The following is a 19,900-nucleotide window of genomic DNA, read 5'->3' as shown; positions in this document are numbered from 1 at the left end:
ATGGTCATTGTTGCAGTTTGCCAAACACGGATCTGATCGCTTTGGTTTTTTTTCTCTCTCGCCTATGCACAGCTTTGGTCTTATATGACTTTGCAATTTGCTGGCGTGTTTTTTTGTGTGTGTTAGAGTTGGTTGTGTGCATCCTAGCTATGCAGAGGCCGGGCGTGTGCTCATCGTGTTTTGTATCCTCTTGATGTGTCATTTTGAGCCAATAAAAACCACCCTTTGTCGAAAAAAGATAATCTGAAAAATACATGTGAACCGAGCTTTTCTCACATGATTTGCACGGCCAAGAGTTCATTTAAAGGAGCACCAATAATAATATAGTGGAGAAGTACAAATATTGATGCCTCCGACTCCGATTGCTGTGCTACCCTCAAGGCCTTTGATGACACCAAGGTCGGCGTCAAAGGCCTCGTCGCTGCGGGTGTCACCACTATCCCCTTCATCTTCCACCCCAAGGTCGTCATGTCAGAGATTCTCACGGCATTGCCGGGCTTCCACGAGGAGCCGACAAAGGCCAAGGCACCCTACTACAACTGGGGCTCTCACCGGCGCATGAGGTACTAGAGCAACTTTGACCTGTTCTGGTCGACTACGGCCAACTGCCACAACACCCTGTTCATGGCGATGGCGCCGAAGCTGTCGCCGCCTGAGGAGATCCCGCCCGCATGCAGGACCATCGCATCGGAGTATGTGAGGCTGGTGCAGTAGCTGGGCACACCCTACTTGAGCTACTGTCGGAGGCGCTGGGCCTCCGCCGCCGGCACCTGGAGGAGGACACCGCGTGCCTGGAAGGGCTCACTGGCCACTAAGCTATCACCCGTCCTGCCCAGAGCCGCACCTCACGATGGGCACCACCGCCCACTCCAACCCCTCCTTCATCACCGTGGTCCTCGAGGACGCTGTAAGCGGTCTCCGGGTGCTTGTCGAGGGACTCTAGGAAGAAGACAAGAAGAATTCGGTTGCCTTGTGGGTGGATGTGCCGGCAGTGGCGGGCACGCTGGTGGTGAACGTCGGCGACTTCCTGCAGCTCGTCTCCAATGGCAAGTTCAAGAGCATGGAGCACTGCGTGGTGGCCAAGAGTGTCGGTGTTAGTTCTAATCTTGTTACAGGTCATTAGTCGTGTCATACATGCATGTTAGTAGCTTGTTAGTTATCAGACTGAGTCGCTGCGTGTACGTGTGGCATAGGTGTATGCACGTGATTTGAGTCATTACATGTACGTAGAAGTAGTAGCCAGAGACGTGCTTCATCATGTTGCGGCAGTAAGTGCATGCGTTTTTTTTTTCAACGCGAAATTAAGGAGTTTTATTGCATGATCGAGATCCGGTTACATTCAGCTAAGAAGCTACTAACTAAGAAGGATGGACAAGAGTCCAACCAGACATCTGAAACTGAAAGGGTAGTCGCATGCTTCGTGCAAAGATGAGCCGAAAAATTGGCTTCTCTTGCGACATGCTGTATCGAAAAGGAAATGAAGTTTGCAGCTCTTTCCTTGATTTCATCGAAGATAGGCTTCACAATCGATCTGGGACGTGATGCGAGTTCCAGAGGTTTGCTACCTCCAAGCAATCCAACTCCATTGCCACGTGCGAGAAACCCCTCGGCTGGGCAAATATCACTCCCTCTCGCAATGCTAGGGTTTCGACAATGAAAGGATCGGTAACACCTGGGATTGGCTTGCTCCATGCACCCATGAAGGAGAGATGCGAGCGGGCAACTCCTCCCGCGCCTCCTACCTGGAGTTGTGTGTCAAGTGCGCCATCCGTGTTGATTTTGATCCACCCGGGTTGCGGTGGACTCCACTTTTGAATCCCCGTGCTGTGTCGCTGGATCGGAGGCAGATCAAGTATAGCTAGGTCATCTCGGGCCCATTTGATTGCCTGGGCGGGGTCATAGCCTTCCTCATCGTGCGTCCAGCGATTCCTCGAGGACCAGATTGAATGCATGATTGTAATGATCTTGCATCTGTCCGAGTCTGAGAATCTAATGTCAACCACTAAGTCTTGCGCCCAAGTATCATGCTGCAGCCAGGGAAGTTTCAGACCAAGGACTTCCTTAGCTGCAGACCAGAAAGCTTGCGCGTGTGTGCAATGAACCAGAGCGTGAAAGAGGTCTTCGTCAATTGCCTTGCACAAATCGCGCAGAGAGTTGGTGCGGATAAGCGCGTGCGTTGTTAGGCAATGATCAGCACGTCGTGGGATGGCACGATATTGATGGATCGTGGAGCTGTAGTCGGCCGAGCCGTCCGGCCGTTAGCTTGTTACGTATGAAAAAGAATAAGAAGAGAAGAAAGCATGAAAAGAGGTAAGCAATTGCGCCTCACAAAACTACTGGTGTCACTGTGTTCATCTTCCTCTCTCGCTCCTTCTCGACCATGTTTGCCTGTGTAGCCTCGCGTTTGTTTCAACAGTCGGGAGGCGCGTTACAGGAGCACCACCACAGGGGAGCTGGTCCGGCGCTACAGGGCCTAGGGCCTTGACGACAGCTCTCTGGATTCTTGTGCCTATGTATGTGACTCCACCGATTTTTAGTTCCCAGCCGGCTGTGAGTAGTAGTAGTATGTAGCTAGCAGCACGTAATTGAGAGGGGCGATTTGGTGCTCGAGCTCAGCTGCACCTGATATCTCGGGCGTTGGAAAGTGCGTTGGGATCTGGAGCAGTGTGTCAGACGGAACGGAGAATCGGAGATAGTTCGATGGAAAAATAAAATACGGATGCAATACGGTGTGGTACAGTGCGGGTCGTAGGGGCGGCCATGGACGGCGGGGTCTTAGTCCGTGACGGCGGAGACCTGAGCATAGCACAGGTCGTCCCCCGCTGATATGAGCCATGGCACAGTGCGTTCCAGTCTAGGCTGTCTCATTGACGACCAAGTCGTACCAGGCTCTTTAGATCCATGCAGGCGGCGGCGATTGGACCAACCACGGCGAAACCATGGAGGCTGACGGCTTGGAATTCCTGTTGGATCCAGTCGACAGGTGCTCAAAAAAGCTCAGGTTGGTCCTCATTTGTGTTATGTTTTGGTCATGGTAAACTGATTTGAAGATGCTTTGATACTAGATTTCCACTGCGAGTTTGCGGACAATCTGGAGCATCCAGATACGGTGCCCCTTGCCGTGCTTGCCGCGCGGAGGAGCGATTCCGGGCATGAAAAGTGGCTCGAAGTGTGCATGCGGCTATGCCCGGTAGGTCGGTGACCGCAGCCCGCAAAGAAGTGGGTGCCAGGCCAGGTGACGGAAGAACAGCTCGCCAACACAGTCCGCCCATAACCGGGAAAGTAAACCTGGAGGCTCCGGGGTGGACGAAAAGGTTAGGGCTTGTTGTTAATTATGGCTTCTTGATTCAAAGGGCTAGTTGTCACAGCGAATTAATTTGGGGTGCATGCTTATAAATTTAATTGATGTAATGCTTCAGTATCCCTTGAGTATTCTGAAGTTGATAATTCTCGGATGTGTGGTCGTTGGAAAAATGGTTTTGGATGTCAAATTAGCTTTCCTGGTTGTAATGGGCAGAGGAGAAAAATTATCTGAATTCATTTGTTTGTTTTGAACGTTTGAAATGTAGGTACAGTTTAGCCAGAAATTTGGACGTAGACTTGCATGATTCAAATTATTTCAGGCTACGGCTGGGCAGTGCTCCACCTGACAGAATCCCCTGCCCATTGCGAATAAGTGCGTTATCGCAATCAATCAGGAAGTTCACAGAACAGCCAAGTAAGAGTGTGATTAAGCCTGAGCTAAGATTAAGCTCTGACTCGTTATCTGAAGCCTATGAATTTTACAACCTATATTGCCGGGATGTAGGATTTGGCACTAGGTATGATAAGAGTAGAATGAATGCTGAACGGACAAAGTCAGACGAAGTCGATGCAGGAGATCGTCTGCGACTGTTCAGTGAGTATAATTTCCCCCTTATTTAGTGCAGTTCTGAGCTATTCATGCACCCGTCATTATATGAACTGATGCATTGAAACACTTGAATATCATGGTGTAGGGTAACCTGAGGCAGAGCCGCAGAGAACAGTCGATCGTGCCACTGCGAGTGCCCATCGTTGATTAGACTGCTTCAGGCAGCAGATTATAGTTGGTACATAACAGTGCATGGTGAAAACCATAACCACTCTATGTAGTTAAAAATGGGGAAGGTACACTGGTCATCCCACAAACACATATGTGCACATGGGCATGCTTTGCCGCCACGTTCTCAGGGTATGCTGTTGGTCAAGTGTGTTTTAATTCGTAATGTCTTTAACGGAGGAACTCTGGGGATGGTCTTTGTGTTCTGAATTGGAAAGAAATATGCCTGACCCATGTCCGATGATTTCCTTCAGGTAATGGATGTCCTCGACGTGGAAGAGATACCGGCAGCACATGTTATGACAAGGTGGACTAGAGATGCCAGGGACATACTGCCAGGGCATCCCTCCCATTACCAAAAGGATCAATCAGTCGTTCACTTGCAGGGACTCGACGCGGTACAAGCAGGCAATGGAGGTTTTCAGGATGGGTTACACTAGTGCAGCGGCGTATGAGCACATGTGTAAAGGTCTGAAGGCTCTTATGGTGAGCTGCGCACCATTGGCGGAAACGAGGGATGGTTTCGGGTTCGAAGACAGACGGATGATCGTCTTCAGAGGGCGGGCTGATGGAAATGGTGATGTCGTCGTAGCTGCAGCAGCCGCTGTTGGCCGGGAAGGCAGTGCTGCCATGTCAGTGACGTCCCAACGGAGGACGATGCTGAAGATGAGCCAGTGCCACACCCTCCACGCTGGTGCATGCCGGCAGCATCATCCTCGGCGAGGCCTGTGCCCACTATATCAACATGTTGCGAGAGGGCAAGTTCCAGGATGCGCAGGCCGACCAAACCTACTACCTCCATCTCCTCGACGAGCACCGGCAGGCGGAAGGAGCAACTCGCCGCTGGCATGACCATTGCGCCGGATGTGCACATGGCAGAGTAGGCGGGACTGCTCGACTCCTACCACTCTACTTGTGACATCCGCGTGACCGCTGGCAGCACCGCAAATATCAGACGGAATTATAGGCCGCCTACAAGGAGATTGACGAAGCGTCGGACGAGTTGTTCGGCAAGAGTGACGAGGAGGAGGACATCGCCGGCTCCGCCAAGGCCGCGCCCCGCCGCCACAACCATGAAGCCGACACGTCGAAGGGTGCTGCCGGCACCGAGGAAAGAGTAGTGCATGGTAGGTTGCGGCCGCTCGGGACCTAGGAAGGCCACCGCTCTTCCCCTCCCGTTGAAGCCAAGCTTGGTGGGCTGAAAATCAACGGCCTATTAGCCACCCATGCCGCGGAGTCAGAGCTGGAGAGCACCGAGGCGGAACTGGAGAGGGCAAAGGCAAGAGCCGGAGCTTCAGTTCTCGGGGCTCACGGCCAGACATGAGGAACGGGCGGCGGCGATCATTTAGATTGTGTTTGGAGTAGGGTTTAGTATAAAATTAACCAAAATGTAATGCTTTTTGTCCGGTTTATATGAAAAATGTCCAAACTATAATGAATGTGCTCCGGTTTATATGAAAATTCGTTGTATTTGCATGAAGTTCGTCCGATTAATTTAAACTTGGTTCGAAATGTATGCGGACAACGTTGAATGGCCGCCTCCCGCATTCAAGTCTGTGGACTGGTCCGTCGATCCGCGGACGGATGCTGTAGCAAATTTGCGGACCAGTATTAAAGATGCCTTTAATAACTGCCTAATAGCTGTCACTTGTGAGATCATCGTGCTCTTGGAGAAACATAACGGCATTTATCAGTTGGTTGGAAGTCGTTATATTTCAATATTTTTATTCTCTTTCGTGGTAGGCAGTGATAGGCTGCTAGCCACGTGACTTTGCAAAACAAAGTTTCATTTATGATTATTTTTTATCTATTCATCATTAATCATAATAATATAGTAAACACTAAAAATAATAAAAATTACATCTAGATCTGTAGGGCCATATAACAACAACTATAAACACTGGAACCAAGAATATAACATAACCGTCCGGTGTAGTTTTCACTTTATGTAAACCTTTTGGTACTCAGTGACTTTGACTTATTATGTTAATAAAATGGTTGTGTGCATCGCAATATGTAGAGGCGAGGTTTATTCCCTTTTCAAAAAGTAAAAATAAAACATCACAAAACCATCATTACATTCCAATGAACTGAATCTTCATTCTCGCTCTCAGAATGGAAATTTTTGCTCACTTGAAGAAAAAGCTTTAGGACAGAATGACAGTCAGACAAAATTAGGGTGTGACATTCAACGTTTTGAGTTTCCATAAGCACGTTGACCGATGTGAAGACCGAAGAGCATGCGTTCCTCTGCAAGTTCACACAGCAATCACATGTGTGAACGAGAAATTGTCGTGCCTAGAGCAGAAATCAACTGTAGTTGTTGGCTGAGATGAAAATAAGCAGGTAAAATATAGGGTAGTAATAAAACATCTAATGGTCAAAACTCAATAGCTCAAGGATCAGACTGATTCCGTACAAGAAAAGGCTTTCTGTGAAAGGAACGCTCGGATAACAAAAGATGCATAACTGGCTCGAAATCTAGGTTTGATGCTCACCCATGTCTCACTAATCTAGAGTTTTTTTTTTTTCGGTGGGAGGTGACGTTCTTGCAGTGATGGTGGCATCCCAACTCTGACATGGACAACTGAAATGTTAACTCCAACTGACTCTTGACTCCGACACCAACACTTCTAGAATTTCAAAATCTTGCATTATTCAATTATCCGCTTCCGTGATTGAACATTCGTGGGTGCTTCCCTCGTGGAAACAGTTTCTACTTGTAGACCAAGTTTCAATGCAACTGCTTTCTCGCATTTGACAGCATCTATATATAGCCTATAGCTAGTTACAGCTTAGTAACTACTAAGATTTTGGCCTGATCGATCAATGGATTCGAAGGCTCTCCTCTGCTGCACTGTAGCTCTGATCGTTTTGTTTCTGCCGTTGAGTGCTTCCGACGACCGGCTTGTCCCTGGCAAGCCGCTGTCTCCCGGCAACATCATCGTCTCCGATGGCGGCACCTTCGCGTTGGGCTTCTTCATCCCCTCCAACTCCACTCCATCCAAGGTTTACCTTGGCATATGGTACAACGACATCCCTGAGTTCACGGTTGTGTGGGTTGCTAACCGTGAAACCCCAGGCACCAACAACACTTCCTCTGCACCGATGCTCTCCCTCACCAACACCTCAAATTTCATCATCTCCGAAGGTAATAGTGGTGGCCGTGTCCTTTGGACGACGGCCAACATGACCACTACCATTGGCTCATCTACCCCAACAGCGGTGCTTCTGAACACCGGCAACCTCGTCATCCGGTCGGCAAACGGTACCACGGTGTGGCAGAGCTTCGACCACCCCACGGACACGCTCCTCCCTGGGATGAAAATGCGGATCAAATACAGCTCGCCCGACACTCGCGATCATCTAGTATCCTGGAAGGGCCCCGGCGACCCTTCGCCGGGGCGCTTCTCCTTCGGTGGCGACCCAGACACACCCCTCCAAGTATTCCTGCGAGACGGGGAGAGCTTGGTGACTCGTAGCAACCCATGGACAGGGATCCAAGTGGTTAGCTTTAGCCAACAACAGCTAGTAGGGGCAACGAACGTCAGTGATGTTATCATCTACATGGCCATCGTCGACAACGGTGATGAGATCTATTCCACATATAGCCTCTCTGATGGCGCCCCGCCCACAAGGTCAGTGTTGAGCTATTCTGGTCAGGTTCACATTGAGATCTGGAGTAGCAGGTTGTCGGTGTGGGTTGTCGTTTCGATGTGGTCTGCTGATTGCAACCGCTATGCTTACTGTGGCCCATATGGCTACTGCGACGAGACAGTCGTGCCTATCCCAACTTGCAAGTGCCTAGATGGCTTCGAGCCAGCAAACAAGGAGGAGTGGACTAGAGGCAAGTTCTTGGCGGGGTGCCGGCGGAAGGAGCTGTTGCACGGGTGCACAAGTAGTTACGTGGCCATGTTGGGGATGAAGTCACCAGATAAATTTGCGCTCGTCAGAGGGGGCAAAAGTAAGCCTGAGGAGTGTGTGGCGGAGTGCAACCGCAACTGCTCCTGTGTGGGGTATGTGCATCGCAACGTCAGTAGTGGCAGTTTCGGAGGAGCCACGACAATGTGCTTGCTATGGGCTGGGGATTTGATTGACACTGGAAAATTACGTGAGCCCGGTGGAGAGACGCTCTATCTCCGACTTGCAGGTACAGATGCAGCAGGTGGCAAAAAACTTTCATTTTGTCTCTTTCTACTACTAGTTTTGCCATTTTTACTGCTGTTTTTATCTTTGCTAATATACTCCTAGTTGTATCAATCATTCTCCTTTTCTGTTATGGTATATGTATGTATGGCACAGGTAAAAGGCGAAAAATCAATGCAGTTAGGATTATGCTGCCAGTTCTAAGCAGTAGTGTTCTCATACTCGTATGCATCTCTCTTGCATGTTTAAAATGCAAAGGTATGTTTAGTTGAATCTACTTAAACATGTTTTATTTGACGTCCTTATGAGAATGCCAGTTTAACTTCATAGACATGGAATTCGTTGTCTACTACCACAATATGCCCTCAGTTTCAAGTATCCTCTAAGCCACTTGAATAGTGAACTAGAGCAAATAATATTTGAAGGTGTTTTTTTTTGTGCGGTTTAGCCATAATGGAATCAATGTAACGGTAACTGGCAACCTACTAACAACTACAAGATTTTCCACATGTCGATCATAGTGATTGTTGCTTCCCATGCTCAAGCAAGTTTGCTTTAGAAATACTTTGTGTCGATGGAGGAGTTCGAAAAAACCGAGTGAGGTTAGGTCACGGTGCTATGGAATAAAGGGTTGTGTGTGTGCGCACACACACATGTTTGTTTTCTTGTAGAGGGGATCCTAAGTGTGTTTTTTCAAACATTTGGACCTCATTTTCTAGGTCAAGTGATAGAGATACTTTCTGGTCTATGAATATAACATGGCGGCAACTTACCTCATGGGTAATTTATGCTAGTTCATAAAGGGAATAACAACAATATAAAAAATTCATGGGGTCACATATAACTTTTTGTTTCTTATGCCCGCGGTATGCTTATTGGAAGGGAAATGACTACTACATTGTGGGAGCAGGCAAGAACAAAAATTGGAGAAAGCACAAGAATATAATATTGGATGGTCTAAGTACGTCCGAAGAACATGGCGGAAAAGGCCCTCCTCATGATGAAGATTTTCTGTTCGTAAGATTAGAAGAAATTGTTCTTGCGACCAACAGTTTCTCTGAAGCATGTAAGATTGGACATGGAGGATTTGGCAAAGTTTACAAGGTAGCTTGTTCAATATGTAGTGCATGTTCTTCTTTCTAAATTAGAGACTGGCTTATTCATACGTGAAACTCAACTCTATGTTTCCCTAGGGGCTATTAGGTGGTCAAGAAGTCGCAATCAAGAGGCTAAGTAGAGATTCTCAACAAGGAACAACAGAATTCAGGAACGAAGTAATTCTAATTGCAAAATTGCAACATAGAAACTTGGTTCGACTTCTTGGGTGTTGTGACGAAGGAGATGAAAAGCTCTTGATATATGAGTATCTTCCTAACAAGAGCTTAGATGCTACCCTTTTTGGTACATATTCTAATAACAAGCCATAATTTCCTAAAATAACCCAAAAATTACAGTTTTGTTATATTTGTTTCTTTGTAGATGACTCAAGAAAATTGTTGTTGGATTGGGCAACACGGTTCAGTGTAATCAAAGGGGTTGCAAGGGGGCTTCTATATCTTCATGAAGACTCAAGGTTCACCATAATTCATAGGGACCTAAAAGCTGGAAATATTTTGCTAGATGCATATATGAAACCCAAGATAGCAGATTTTGGTATGGCGAGGATCATTGGTGATAACCAGCAAAACGCAAATACCCAACGTGTAGTTGGAACATAGTGAGTATTCATTGAAAAAACTCATATTAGTAACTTCTATTCATGTTAGATAAATTCAAACAATTTTAGAATGATCAAACAGTGGCTACATGGCTCCTGAGTATGCAATGGAAGGTTTCTTCTCTACCAAGTCTGATGTCTATAGCTTTGGCGTGTTACTACTGGAGGTTGTAACTGGTATAAGGAGAAACTCCAATAGTCAAACCATGGGATTCCCTAGCCTCACTGTATATGTGAGTACGCACAAGATTTCTATCAAGTTTCATTTCTAAAAATAGATCAAAGTCTGAAGTAATTTTTGGTTTAAGAGATAAAATTAGTACTGATATGATGTTCTTTTTTGTTTTAGTCATGGAATATGTGGAACGAAGAGAAGACCGAGGAATTGCCAGACTCATCTATCGAAAATACTTCACCAGAAGAAGTTTTGCTTTGTGTCCATCTTGCACTCTTGTGTGTCCAAGAGAACCCAGACGACAGGCCGCTAATGTCATCAGTTGTGTTTGTCCTAGAGAATGGAAGCACCACACTTGCAACCCCCAATCGCCCTGCCTATTTTTCACGGCGGAATGTTGAAGTGGATGAATTAAGAAATGATATCCACACTTGCGTGAATAGTTTGACTCTTAGCGAGATAGATGGCCGGTGAAATATTTTTTAATTATTTAGCTTTTTATGTACATAACATAACTCTGTGGCACACCAAATAGTGATGTCATTTTGTGACAAAGACACTATAATTATGTATCATGTGTTGTTTAGAAGTCACGATCTGAATGATATTCCGTTTCTGACTATTCGAGTATCGTGGTTGTTTAGGAAATATAGGATAGAGTAGTGTTTATATTTACAATACAATTATCAGTTCCACCAATTCTTCTCTAATACTATTACATGGTATCAGTCTTACCCCGATCCTAGCCGCCACTGCTTCCACAACGGGCCGCCCTCAGGAAGTCTCTCACTCTCTCTCTCTCTCTCTCTCTCTACCACCCGTCGACCATCACTCGCCTTTACTCTGACACCATCGGGACTACCCAGCCTCTTCTTCGACACCGCGACCTCGTGCTCCATGCGGCGGCCCGTAACAGTCGTCGTCCGCTCGGCCTCTTCACCATCTAGGTGACCTCGCGTGACGCGGCGGCCTGAAATGGTCATCGTCCGCGCGTCTGGCCGCCTCACGCCTCCGCCGTGTACATATGACCACCTCACGCGTTGCGTCAGCCACTCGAGCGTCGACACTATCCTGCTGGACACGTGTCATCCACACGTCGTTCCCCACCACCGTCGTCGCCTTGTTCTGCTCGGACTCCTCCACCACCCAGCCTCCACTATCCGTAATTCCGACCATATCACCGAGCAGCATCCATGACGTGAGACTTGGATTCATCACCCGACTGCCAACGATACGCCCCATGCAGTGTGCGCTGCCGCTGTGCCACTTATTCAGGCCGTGGCATCGAAGCAAATGGTCCACGTCGCTGCCGAGGTCAACCCCGCGGTTGCAGTGTGACGCCCCCGATTCGACCGTACACTAATCATACACGCAAATGTGTACGATCAAGATCAGGGACTCACGGGAAGATATCACAACACAACTCTAGACACAAATTAAAATAATACAAGCTCCATATTACAAGCCAGGGGCCTCGAGGGCTCGAATACATAGCTCGATACATAAGCGAGTCAGCGGAAGCAACAATATCTGGGTACAGACATAAGTTAAACAAGTTTTGCCTTAAGAAGGCTAGCACAAACATCAACGATCAAAGAGGCAAGGCCTCCTGCCTGGGACCTCCTAACTACTCCTGGTCGTCGGCGGGAGTAGGCACCCTCGGGGTAGTAGTCGTAGTCGGCAGGGGTGGCATCTGACTCCTGGGGGTCCACCATCTGGTTCCAACAACCAGAAAGAAGAAGGAAGGGGGAAAAGGGGGAGCAAAGCAACCGTGAGTACTCATCCAAAGTACTCGCAAGCATCAGATCTATACTAAGTATGCATTGGTATCAAATGGAAGGGCTGTATCTGTGGACTGAACTGCATAATGCCAGAATAGAGGGGAAGGCCTAGCCTATCGAAGACTAGCATCTTCAAGAAGCTCCAAGCATCTTGCAGCATGTAGAAGAGTAAAGAATAGCAGTTTATATTTAACAAACATGTTGTAACATTAACACCCAGAGATCCTTCCTTGACGCCCTGCGAGAAAAGCCATCCCGGGGCCACATATCCATCACATATCAAGTATCCATTTCTAGTTGTATAGGATCAGGATACAAGTCGGAACGTCCATTACCGTGGACACGGTATTCGAATATATATCTTCCCTGCAGGGGTGCACCACGTTACCCGACACGCTCGATCACTCTGGCCGGACACACCTTTCTGGGGTCAATGCCTGGCCTCGGAAGATCAACACGTCGTAGCCCTACCTAGGCTCAGCAGAGAGGTCCCCGCCGGTCTACATCCTAAGCACTCCGGGTTCTTGGGCCCATCGCCCGTTGCACTCCAGGTCGTTGCGAGCAGGGTGGATACCAGTACCGCCTCGGATGGCCAGCATGATCCGACCGTGCCGCAATGCTGAACTGGACGTCTGACAAAGCTTCGGCTGATACTACGACGTCGAGGCCCATATCTATTCTCGCGTGGTGGTTAGTGCGTAAAGGCAAAAGGCCAACTCAGAACAAATACCCAAACCTGTTAGTGCATTATTAAAAGAAGTGACGGCTGTTGGGACAAGTCCGGAGCTATCACCCCCTCCCGGGTGATACCGCTAAACAGCCAGCCGCCACCGTAACAACTCCTCGGGTGCTCTCCGGGCCCGCCCGACTTTCACCAATGTCTCAAGTAAAGTCAAGGTAACTGTGTGTCCAGACATCAAGAGGAAAACCCGAGGAATCACCCCCGGTGGATTCCACTCAATGTAATCATCAAGGTGAACGTAAGAGGGACCACCCTCGAGGTTCACACTTGAGGTGTTGCACGACAGAGCCATATCGGGAATGGTGAAAGAGGAAATCACCCTCGATGACCACGACCGAATAGCTACACTACAGAATTATCATCAGGAGTGCGTTATGAGGGATCACCCTCGGCACTCGGTAGTAGCTTTGCAGAGTCGAGCAACTAAAGGGGCGTGATGTGATGTGAGGTGTCAGGCTCTGGTCGTCGATCACATTGATCGAGGCGTCGATGATGAAGCAGGGGCAACAAGGACAAGTGGGGGTCACTGATGGATCACTAACCAACCTATACTAAGCAGTTTAGGATAAGCAGGTAAGGTACAATGAGCAGGTTACAAAAACAGGCTATGCATCAGAATAGGAGCGAACAATAACAGTAGCAAACTCTTATGCAAGCATGAGAGAATGGAATGGGCGATATCGGGATGATCAAAGGGGTGGCTTGCCTGGAAGCTCCGCTGAAAGGGAAGAAGGGTCGTCGTCGACGTAGTCGATCACAGGGACATCAGCAGCGGTCTCGGGGTCTACTGAAGAAAAGAGGGGGAAGAAATAGTAAATATAATGTAAACAGATGCAACACAGATGCATGACGGAGGTAACACGCGGGACTAGGGGTGTTCTAACACGGTACTACGCGATACCGGCGAAGGGGGATAACATCCGGAAAGTTTTCCCGGAGTTAGCCATTTTCGGACAAATGAACCAGAGGGGAAAAGTTCGATGTTCGCTATGCTAGGGGCATGTGACAGATGAACGGAGAGAGTATTCCGATTCGTCTCGTCGTTCTGAGCAACTTTCATGTAGAAAACTTTTTCATCCGAGTTACGGATTATTTTCAAAGATTTAAACAATATTCTGAATTTGTTATTAATTCGAAATTACTCCCTGTGTTCCTAAATATAAGTCTTTATAGATATTTCACTATGGACTACATACGGAGCAAAATGAGTGAATCTGCACTCTAAAATGCATCTACACACATCCGTATGTGGTCCATAGTGAAATCTTTATAAAGACTTATATTTAGGAATGGAGGGAGTAAATAGCTAAAATGCTATGTCCACCCAGATCTGTGTACATAGAGGTGTACCAGAGGGTGACATGCGGGTCCAGGGGGTCCCAGTTGACCCAGTCATCAGTCAACTGTTGACTAGTCAAAACTACAGATGGGGCCCAGGTGTCATTCACACATATTCAACATTTTCTTTCCTTTAGTGGATAATTAAAATTGGGGTCCACCTGTCATAGACTATTTGATCAACTAACTAGTGTAATTAGTTAAACTAGGTAATTAGCCTAACTAAACCAGATTAAACTAATTAATTAATTAATTTTATTATTATTATTTTTAAACATATATTATTTTTAAATCTTTTTTACAGGGCGGGCCTAGTGGTCATTGGCCCATGGGGCCAGTCGGGTGTGCGGGCATAACGGGCACGGGCGCGTGCCCGAGGAGGCGGACCCGAGCGGGTCATACGGCGGGCAAGGCCGCGGCAAGGGGCGGCACCGGTGCGGCTAGCCAGAGCTGCGGCGAGGGGCGCGGGCGCGGGCGCGGCGGTACAGGGCACGGGGCTACGCGGCGAGCGCGAGCATGAGGATGTGGCGGGGTGTGTGGGCAATGGCCGGTGAGGCGGGAGCTCCGACGGGAGCTGGCGCGCGACGGCAGCCGCGAGTGGCCCAGGGGCGTGGGCGCGCGCGGGAGCGGAGCTACAGGCGCGACGGCAGGGCGGGTGCCGGTGGCTGCGGGGGTCGGGCGTAGGCGGCAGTGGTAGCAGCACTTAAGCAGCGGCCACTAGTAGAAAAAGGGTCAAATGTCAAGCACATTAGTGCTGGTTTGCTTTTGAGCCGGCACTAATGTGTGCATTAGTGCCGGTTCCAACGGCTAGCCAGCCGCTTTCATTAGTACCGGTTCGTGGCCGACCTTTAGCACCGGTTCGTGCCACGGACCGGTACTAAAGTGAGTGGTGGCAGGATGTTGTCAGTCCGGGGCCCCTCCAGCACCTTTAGTACCGGTTCATGGCACGAACCGGTGCTAAAGGTCGTCCTACATAAGCCCTTCGTCCACCCGAGCTCGCTCTGTTCTTCCCCTTTCCCCTCTCCTCTCTGTTCTTCCCCTCTTCCTCTCGAGCTCATCACACATTTTGCCCAAAATTTGTCAAGATTTGAAGGCCCCCATCCATTCAAATGATCACAAAGGTTAGCAACTTTGTCCTTTCATCTCTCATTGCTAGATTAGCTCTTGCAATGCTTTGTATAGTGATTAATTTATGAGTTTAGTAATTTGGTAGAAAATATATGTGCTAGTATTTGATTTATATGCAATTTGTGGTCAAAACTAACACTTAGTTTGCATATGTAGGTGGTTTACTTAGTGCCTTCTAAATCTCCGTCGTAACCACAGTCGATCGCCCGCACCGTTCCGTCGCCGGCACCACCTTGTGGTGAGCCTCTTGTTCATGAATGTTTTACATTACCAAATTGATGTTTGTGTGATTTGGATATATAGTTACTCGTATAATTATCTTACCCGTACGTTGTTTGTTATACATAGTGCCATGGTTTTGATATCCGTCCCCGTCGGCCCTCGTCCTTGTTATGATTCGGATGTGGTATATTCTCTTTTAAAACTAGTTGTTGCATTTTGTGTTTATGACAAATTATGCCCATCAAGTTGACATAGATATTTTTGTCTAGGAGGTTTGTGAACCGGAAATTCCAACCGACCCTATTGTTGAGAGGTTAAATTTAGTTGAAAGAGAAAATGAGTATTTGAAAGAAAAATTGAAAAGAATTGAGGGGGAGAAGATGGAATTGGAGTTGCATGTTGCCGATGTCGTCGATGATCACAAGATCAAGATGGAGAAAATGCGCTTGAAGATTAGAAAGATTAGAAACTATGCCATTGATAGCGAGGCTTGGTATCATTATGCTGTTGGATCAATTGTTACCTTAGTTGCGATCTTGATCGCATTTGTTGTTGCATTTAAATTCTTTAGTTAGAGAGTTATTTGTTTGTTGCATTTAAGTCTTGTATGAACTTTATGTATGAACTTTATGTATGAACTTGTATTAATTTTGTCTATTCGGTGTTGTGTAATGAAGATGAGCCGACAATGGATGTACGATGACCGATGCTCTCCCGAGTTCATTAATGGCGTGCAAACTTTTCTGCTTGCGGCTGAGGCAAACAAGCGGGCGGATGGTTTTATGCCTTGTCCATGTTTAGTCTGTAAGAATGATCACAATTACTCTACGTCAAGAACCATTCACGTCCACCTGTTTAAGTCCGGTTTCATGCCCCACTATAATGTTTGGACCAAGCACGGAGAAAGAGGGGTTATAATGGAAGACAATGAAGAAGAAGAGGACGACGACAACTATCCTGGCCATGGGTTCCCTGAATACGATGATACAACAATGGGGGAAGAAGCTGAGCCGGCAATGCGGGAAGAAGCTGAAGAAGAGGCATCAGATGAGCCCGCTGGTGATCTAGGTCGGGCCATTGCCGATGCAAAGAGAAACCGCGCAAGTGATTTGGAGAAGAAGAAGTTGCAGCGCATGTTAGAGGATCACAAGACATTGTTGTACCTGAATTGTGAAGCTGACAAGAAAAAGTTGGGCACCACACTGGAATTGCTGCAATGGAAGGCAGAGAATGGTGTATCTGACAAGGGATTTGGAAAGTTGCTGGTAATGATAAAGAATATGCTTCCAAAGGACAACGAATTGCCCGAGAGTACGTACGAAGCAAAGAAGGATGTCTGCCCTCTAGGGTTAGAGGTGCAGAAGATACATGCATGCCCTAATGACTGCATCCTCTACCGCGGTGAGTACGAGGATTTGAACGCTTGCCCGGTATGCGGTGCATTGCGCTATAAGATCAGGCGCGATGACCCAGGTGATGTCGAGGGTGAGCGCCCCAGGAAGAAGATTCCTGCCAAGATGCTGTGGTATGCTCCTATAATACCACGGTTGAAACGTTTGTTCCAAAACAAAGAGCATGCCAAGGCGATGCGATGGCACAGAGAAGACCGTAAGAAAGACGGAAAGTTGAGAGTACCCGTTGACGGGTCGGAGTTGAGAAAAATTGAGAGAAAGTACGGGAAGGAGTTTGCAGATGACGCAAGGAACGTATGGTTTGGTCTAAGCGCAGATGGCATTAATCCTTTTGGGGAGCAGAGCAGCAACCATAGCACCTGGCCTGTGACTCTATGTTTGTATAACCTTCCTCTTTGGTTGTGCATGAAGCGGAAGTTCATTATGATGCCAGTGCTCATCCAAGGCCCTAAGCAACCCGGCAACGACATTGATGTGTACCTAAGGCCATTAGTTGAAGAACTCTTACAGCTGTGGAATGGAACAGGTGTACGTGCGTGGGATGAGCACATGAGGGAAGAATTTGACCTAAAGGCCTTGTTGTTCGTGACCATCAATGATTGGCCTGCTCTCAGTAACCTTTCAGGACAGACAAACAAGGGATACCGCGCATGCACGCACTGTTTGGATGATATCGACAGTATATATTTGGACAATTGTAGGAAGAATGTGTACCTGGGACATCGTTGATTTCTTCCGAGCAGGCATCCCGTAAGAAAGAAAGGCAAGCATTTCAAAGGTGAGGCGGATCACCGGGCGAAGCCTCGCCACCGTACTGGTGCTGATGTATATGATATCGTCAAGGATTTGAAGGTAGTCTTTGGAAAGGGTCCTGGCGGACAACCTGTTCCGAATGATGCTGACGGACGCGCACCCATGTGGAAGAAGAAATCTATATTTTGGGACCTGCCCTATTGGAAAGATCTAGAGGTCCGCTCTGCAATCCACGTGATGCACGTGACGAAGAATCTTTGCGTGACCCTGCTTGGCTTCTTGGGCGTGTATGGGAAGACAAAAGATACACCTGAGGCACGGGAGGACCAGCAACGTATGCATGGAAAAGACGGCATACATCAGGGTCATGCCAGCTACGCTCTTACCAAAGAAGAGAAGGAAATCTTCTTTGAATGCCTGCTCAGTATTAAGGTACCGTCTGGCTTCTCGTCGAATATAAAGGAAATAATAAACATGGCAGAGAAAAAGTTCCAAAACCTAAAGTCTCATGACTGCCACGTGATTATGACACAACTGCTTCCGGTTGCATTGAGGGGGCTTCTACCGGATAACGTTCGATTAGCCATTGTGAAGCTATGTGCATTCCTCAATGCAATATCTCAGAAGGTAATCGATCCAGAAATCATACCAAGGTTAGAGAATGATTTGGTGCAATGTCTTGTCAGTTTCGAGTTGGTGTTCCCACCATCCTTCTTCAACATCATGATGCACGTCCTAGTTCACCTATGCGAAGAGATTAGCGTTTTGGGTCCTGTATTTCTACACAATATGTTCCCCTTTGAGAGGTTCATGGGAGTCTTAAAGAAATATGTTCATAACCATGCTAGGCCAGAAGGAAGCATCTCCAAGGGCCATGAAAATGAGGAGGTCATTGAGTTTTGTATTGACTTTATTCCTGACCTTAAGCCGATTGGTGTTCCTGAATCGCGGCATAAGGGCAGACTGGATGGAAAAGACACGCTAGGAGGGAATCAAAAAATATGTATGGACGGACATTCTCTCAATGAAGCACACTACACAGTTATACAGAATTCCGACTTGGTGGCTCCGTATATGGACGAACACAAGAATTTTCTACGCTCCAAACACCCGGAGCAGTCTGATGACTGGATTACACGTGAACAAACCAGGAGTTTCGCCGGCTGGTTGCAGACACGTACCATGCATGACGCCTCTATTAAAGATGACCTGTACTCGCTGTCCCAGTTACCATCTTCAAATATAATGACTTTCAAAGGGTACGAGATAAATGGTAATACATTTTACACGATCGCCCAAGATAAGAAGAGCACCAACCAAAACAGTGGTGTCCGCTTTGATGCAACAACCAAGACGGGAAAGGAAACATATTATGGTTACATAGAGGAGATATGGGAACTTGACTATGGACGTGATTTGAAGGTCCCTTTGTTTCGGTGCAAATGGGCAATATGACACGATATGGGATAACGGAAGACCCGCAGTATGGAATGACAACTGTGGATCTCAACAATCTTGCGTATGCAGACGAACCATTCGTCCTAGCTAATCATGTGGCACAGGTTTTCTATGTGAAGGATATGTCTACCAAGCCGAGATAAAGAAAAGATAAGGAAGCAAATGCATCATAGGATGAGCCAAAGCGCCACATAGTTCTTTCTGGGAAGAGAAACATCGTGGGAGTGGATGACAAGACAGACATGTTAGAAGATTATGAAAAGTTTGATGAAATTGCTCCATTCACAGTGAATATTGACCCGAGCATCCATTTAAATGATGAAGATTTTCCATGGCTACAGCGCAAAGGGACATACGCGAAGAAAAAGTTTCACACCCAAAGATCTGGGATGTGATCAGCTTCACTATCATCACTTTCTTCCGTGTTTCACACCCAGGAGGGAATCTCTGTAATAGTTAGGGTAGTTATGTGTTTTGGCATTTGAAATGCTAAGAAATTTAATGTGCAAACAAATTCTTTCATGCATTTACTGATTTTTTCAGCTAAATGACCCTAAAATTGAAAAGCATTTCAAATGAACTCAGAAAAGGTTGAAAGTTGGCATGGTATCATAATTTCACCCACATAGCATGTGCAAAAAAATAGAGAGGGTTACTGCAAAAACTGGATGCACTTCGTGTATAAAATGGACAATCTCTTTCCAAGTATCAGGGTTTCGGACGAAAACTCATCCGTTACAAGGGGATTTCATTTTTTAAATAACCTAAGCATTACCAAATTGAATATAATGATAAAACACACTAATATTAAACATAAGAAAAAAGAATCACTGAAAATCTATTTTCAAAGTTAAGTTATTCACAAACTAGTGATTCACACAAATTTCAAATAATTCAAAATGTAAACTATTCAAATTTGTAAACTACCGGCACTAACAGAAAGTTTG

The 19,900-nt window shown here is 47.1% G+C and overlaps 1 protein-coding gene and 1 pseudogene across 1 annotated transcript; both read left to right on the top strand.

The window, feature by feature from the left end:
- Window positions 1-19,900, top strand: part of LOC141022995 (1-aminocyclopropane-1-carboxylate oxidase homolog 1-like) — a 34,264-nt pseudogene continuing 14,364 nt past the window's right edge.
- Window positions 6,629-10,635, top strand: LOC109754676 (G-type lectin S-receptor-like serine/threonine-protein kinase At1g11300). Its single transcript, XM_073498564.1, has 7 exons — window positions 6,629-8,231; window positions 8,384-8,485; window positions 9,138-9,331; window positions 9,421-9,628; window positions 9,707-9,944; window positions 10,027-10,177; window positions 10,294-10,635. Exons 1-7 carry the CDS (start codon window positions 6,911-6,913, stop codon window positions 10,591-10,593), a joined length of 2,514 nt encoding a protein of 837 aa, XP_073354665.1. The 5' UTR covers window positions 6,629-6,910; the 3' UTR covers window positions 10,594-10,635.

Source organism: Aegilops tauschii, chromosome 5, assembly GCF_002575655.3.
Source record: "Aegilops tauschii subsp. strangulata cultivar AL8/78 chromosome 5, Aet v6.0, whole genome shotgun sequence".
Classification (NCBI taxonomy): Eukaryota; Viridiplantae; Streptophyta; class Magnoliopsida; order Poales; family Poaceae; genus Aegilops; species Aegilops tauschii.
This window is presented reverse-complemented; position numbering and strand designations above follow the sequence as displayed.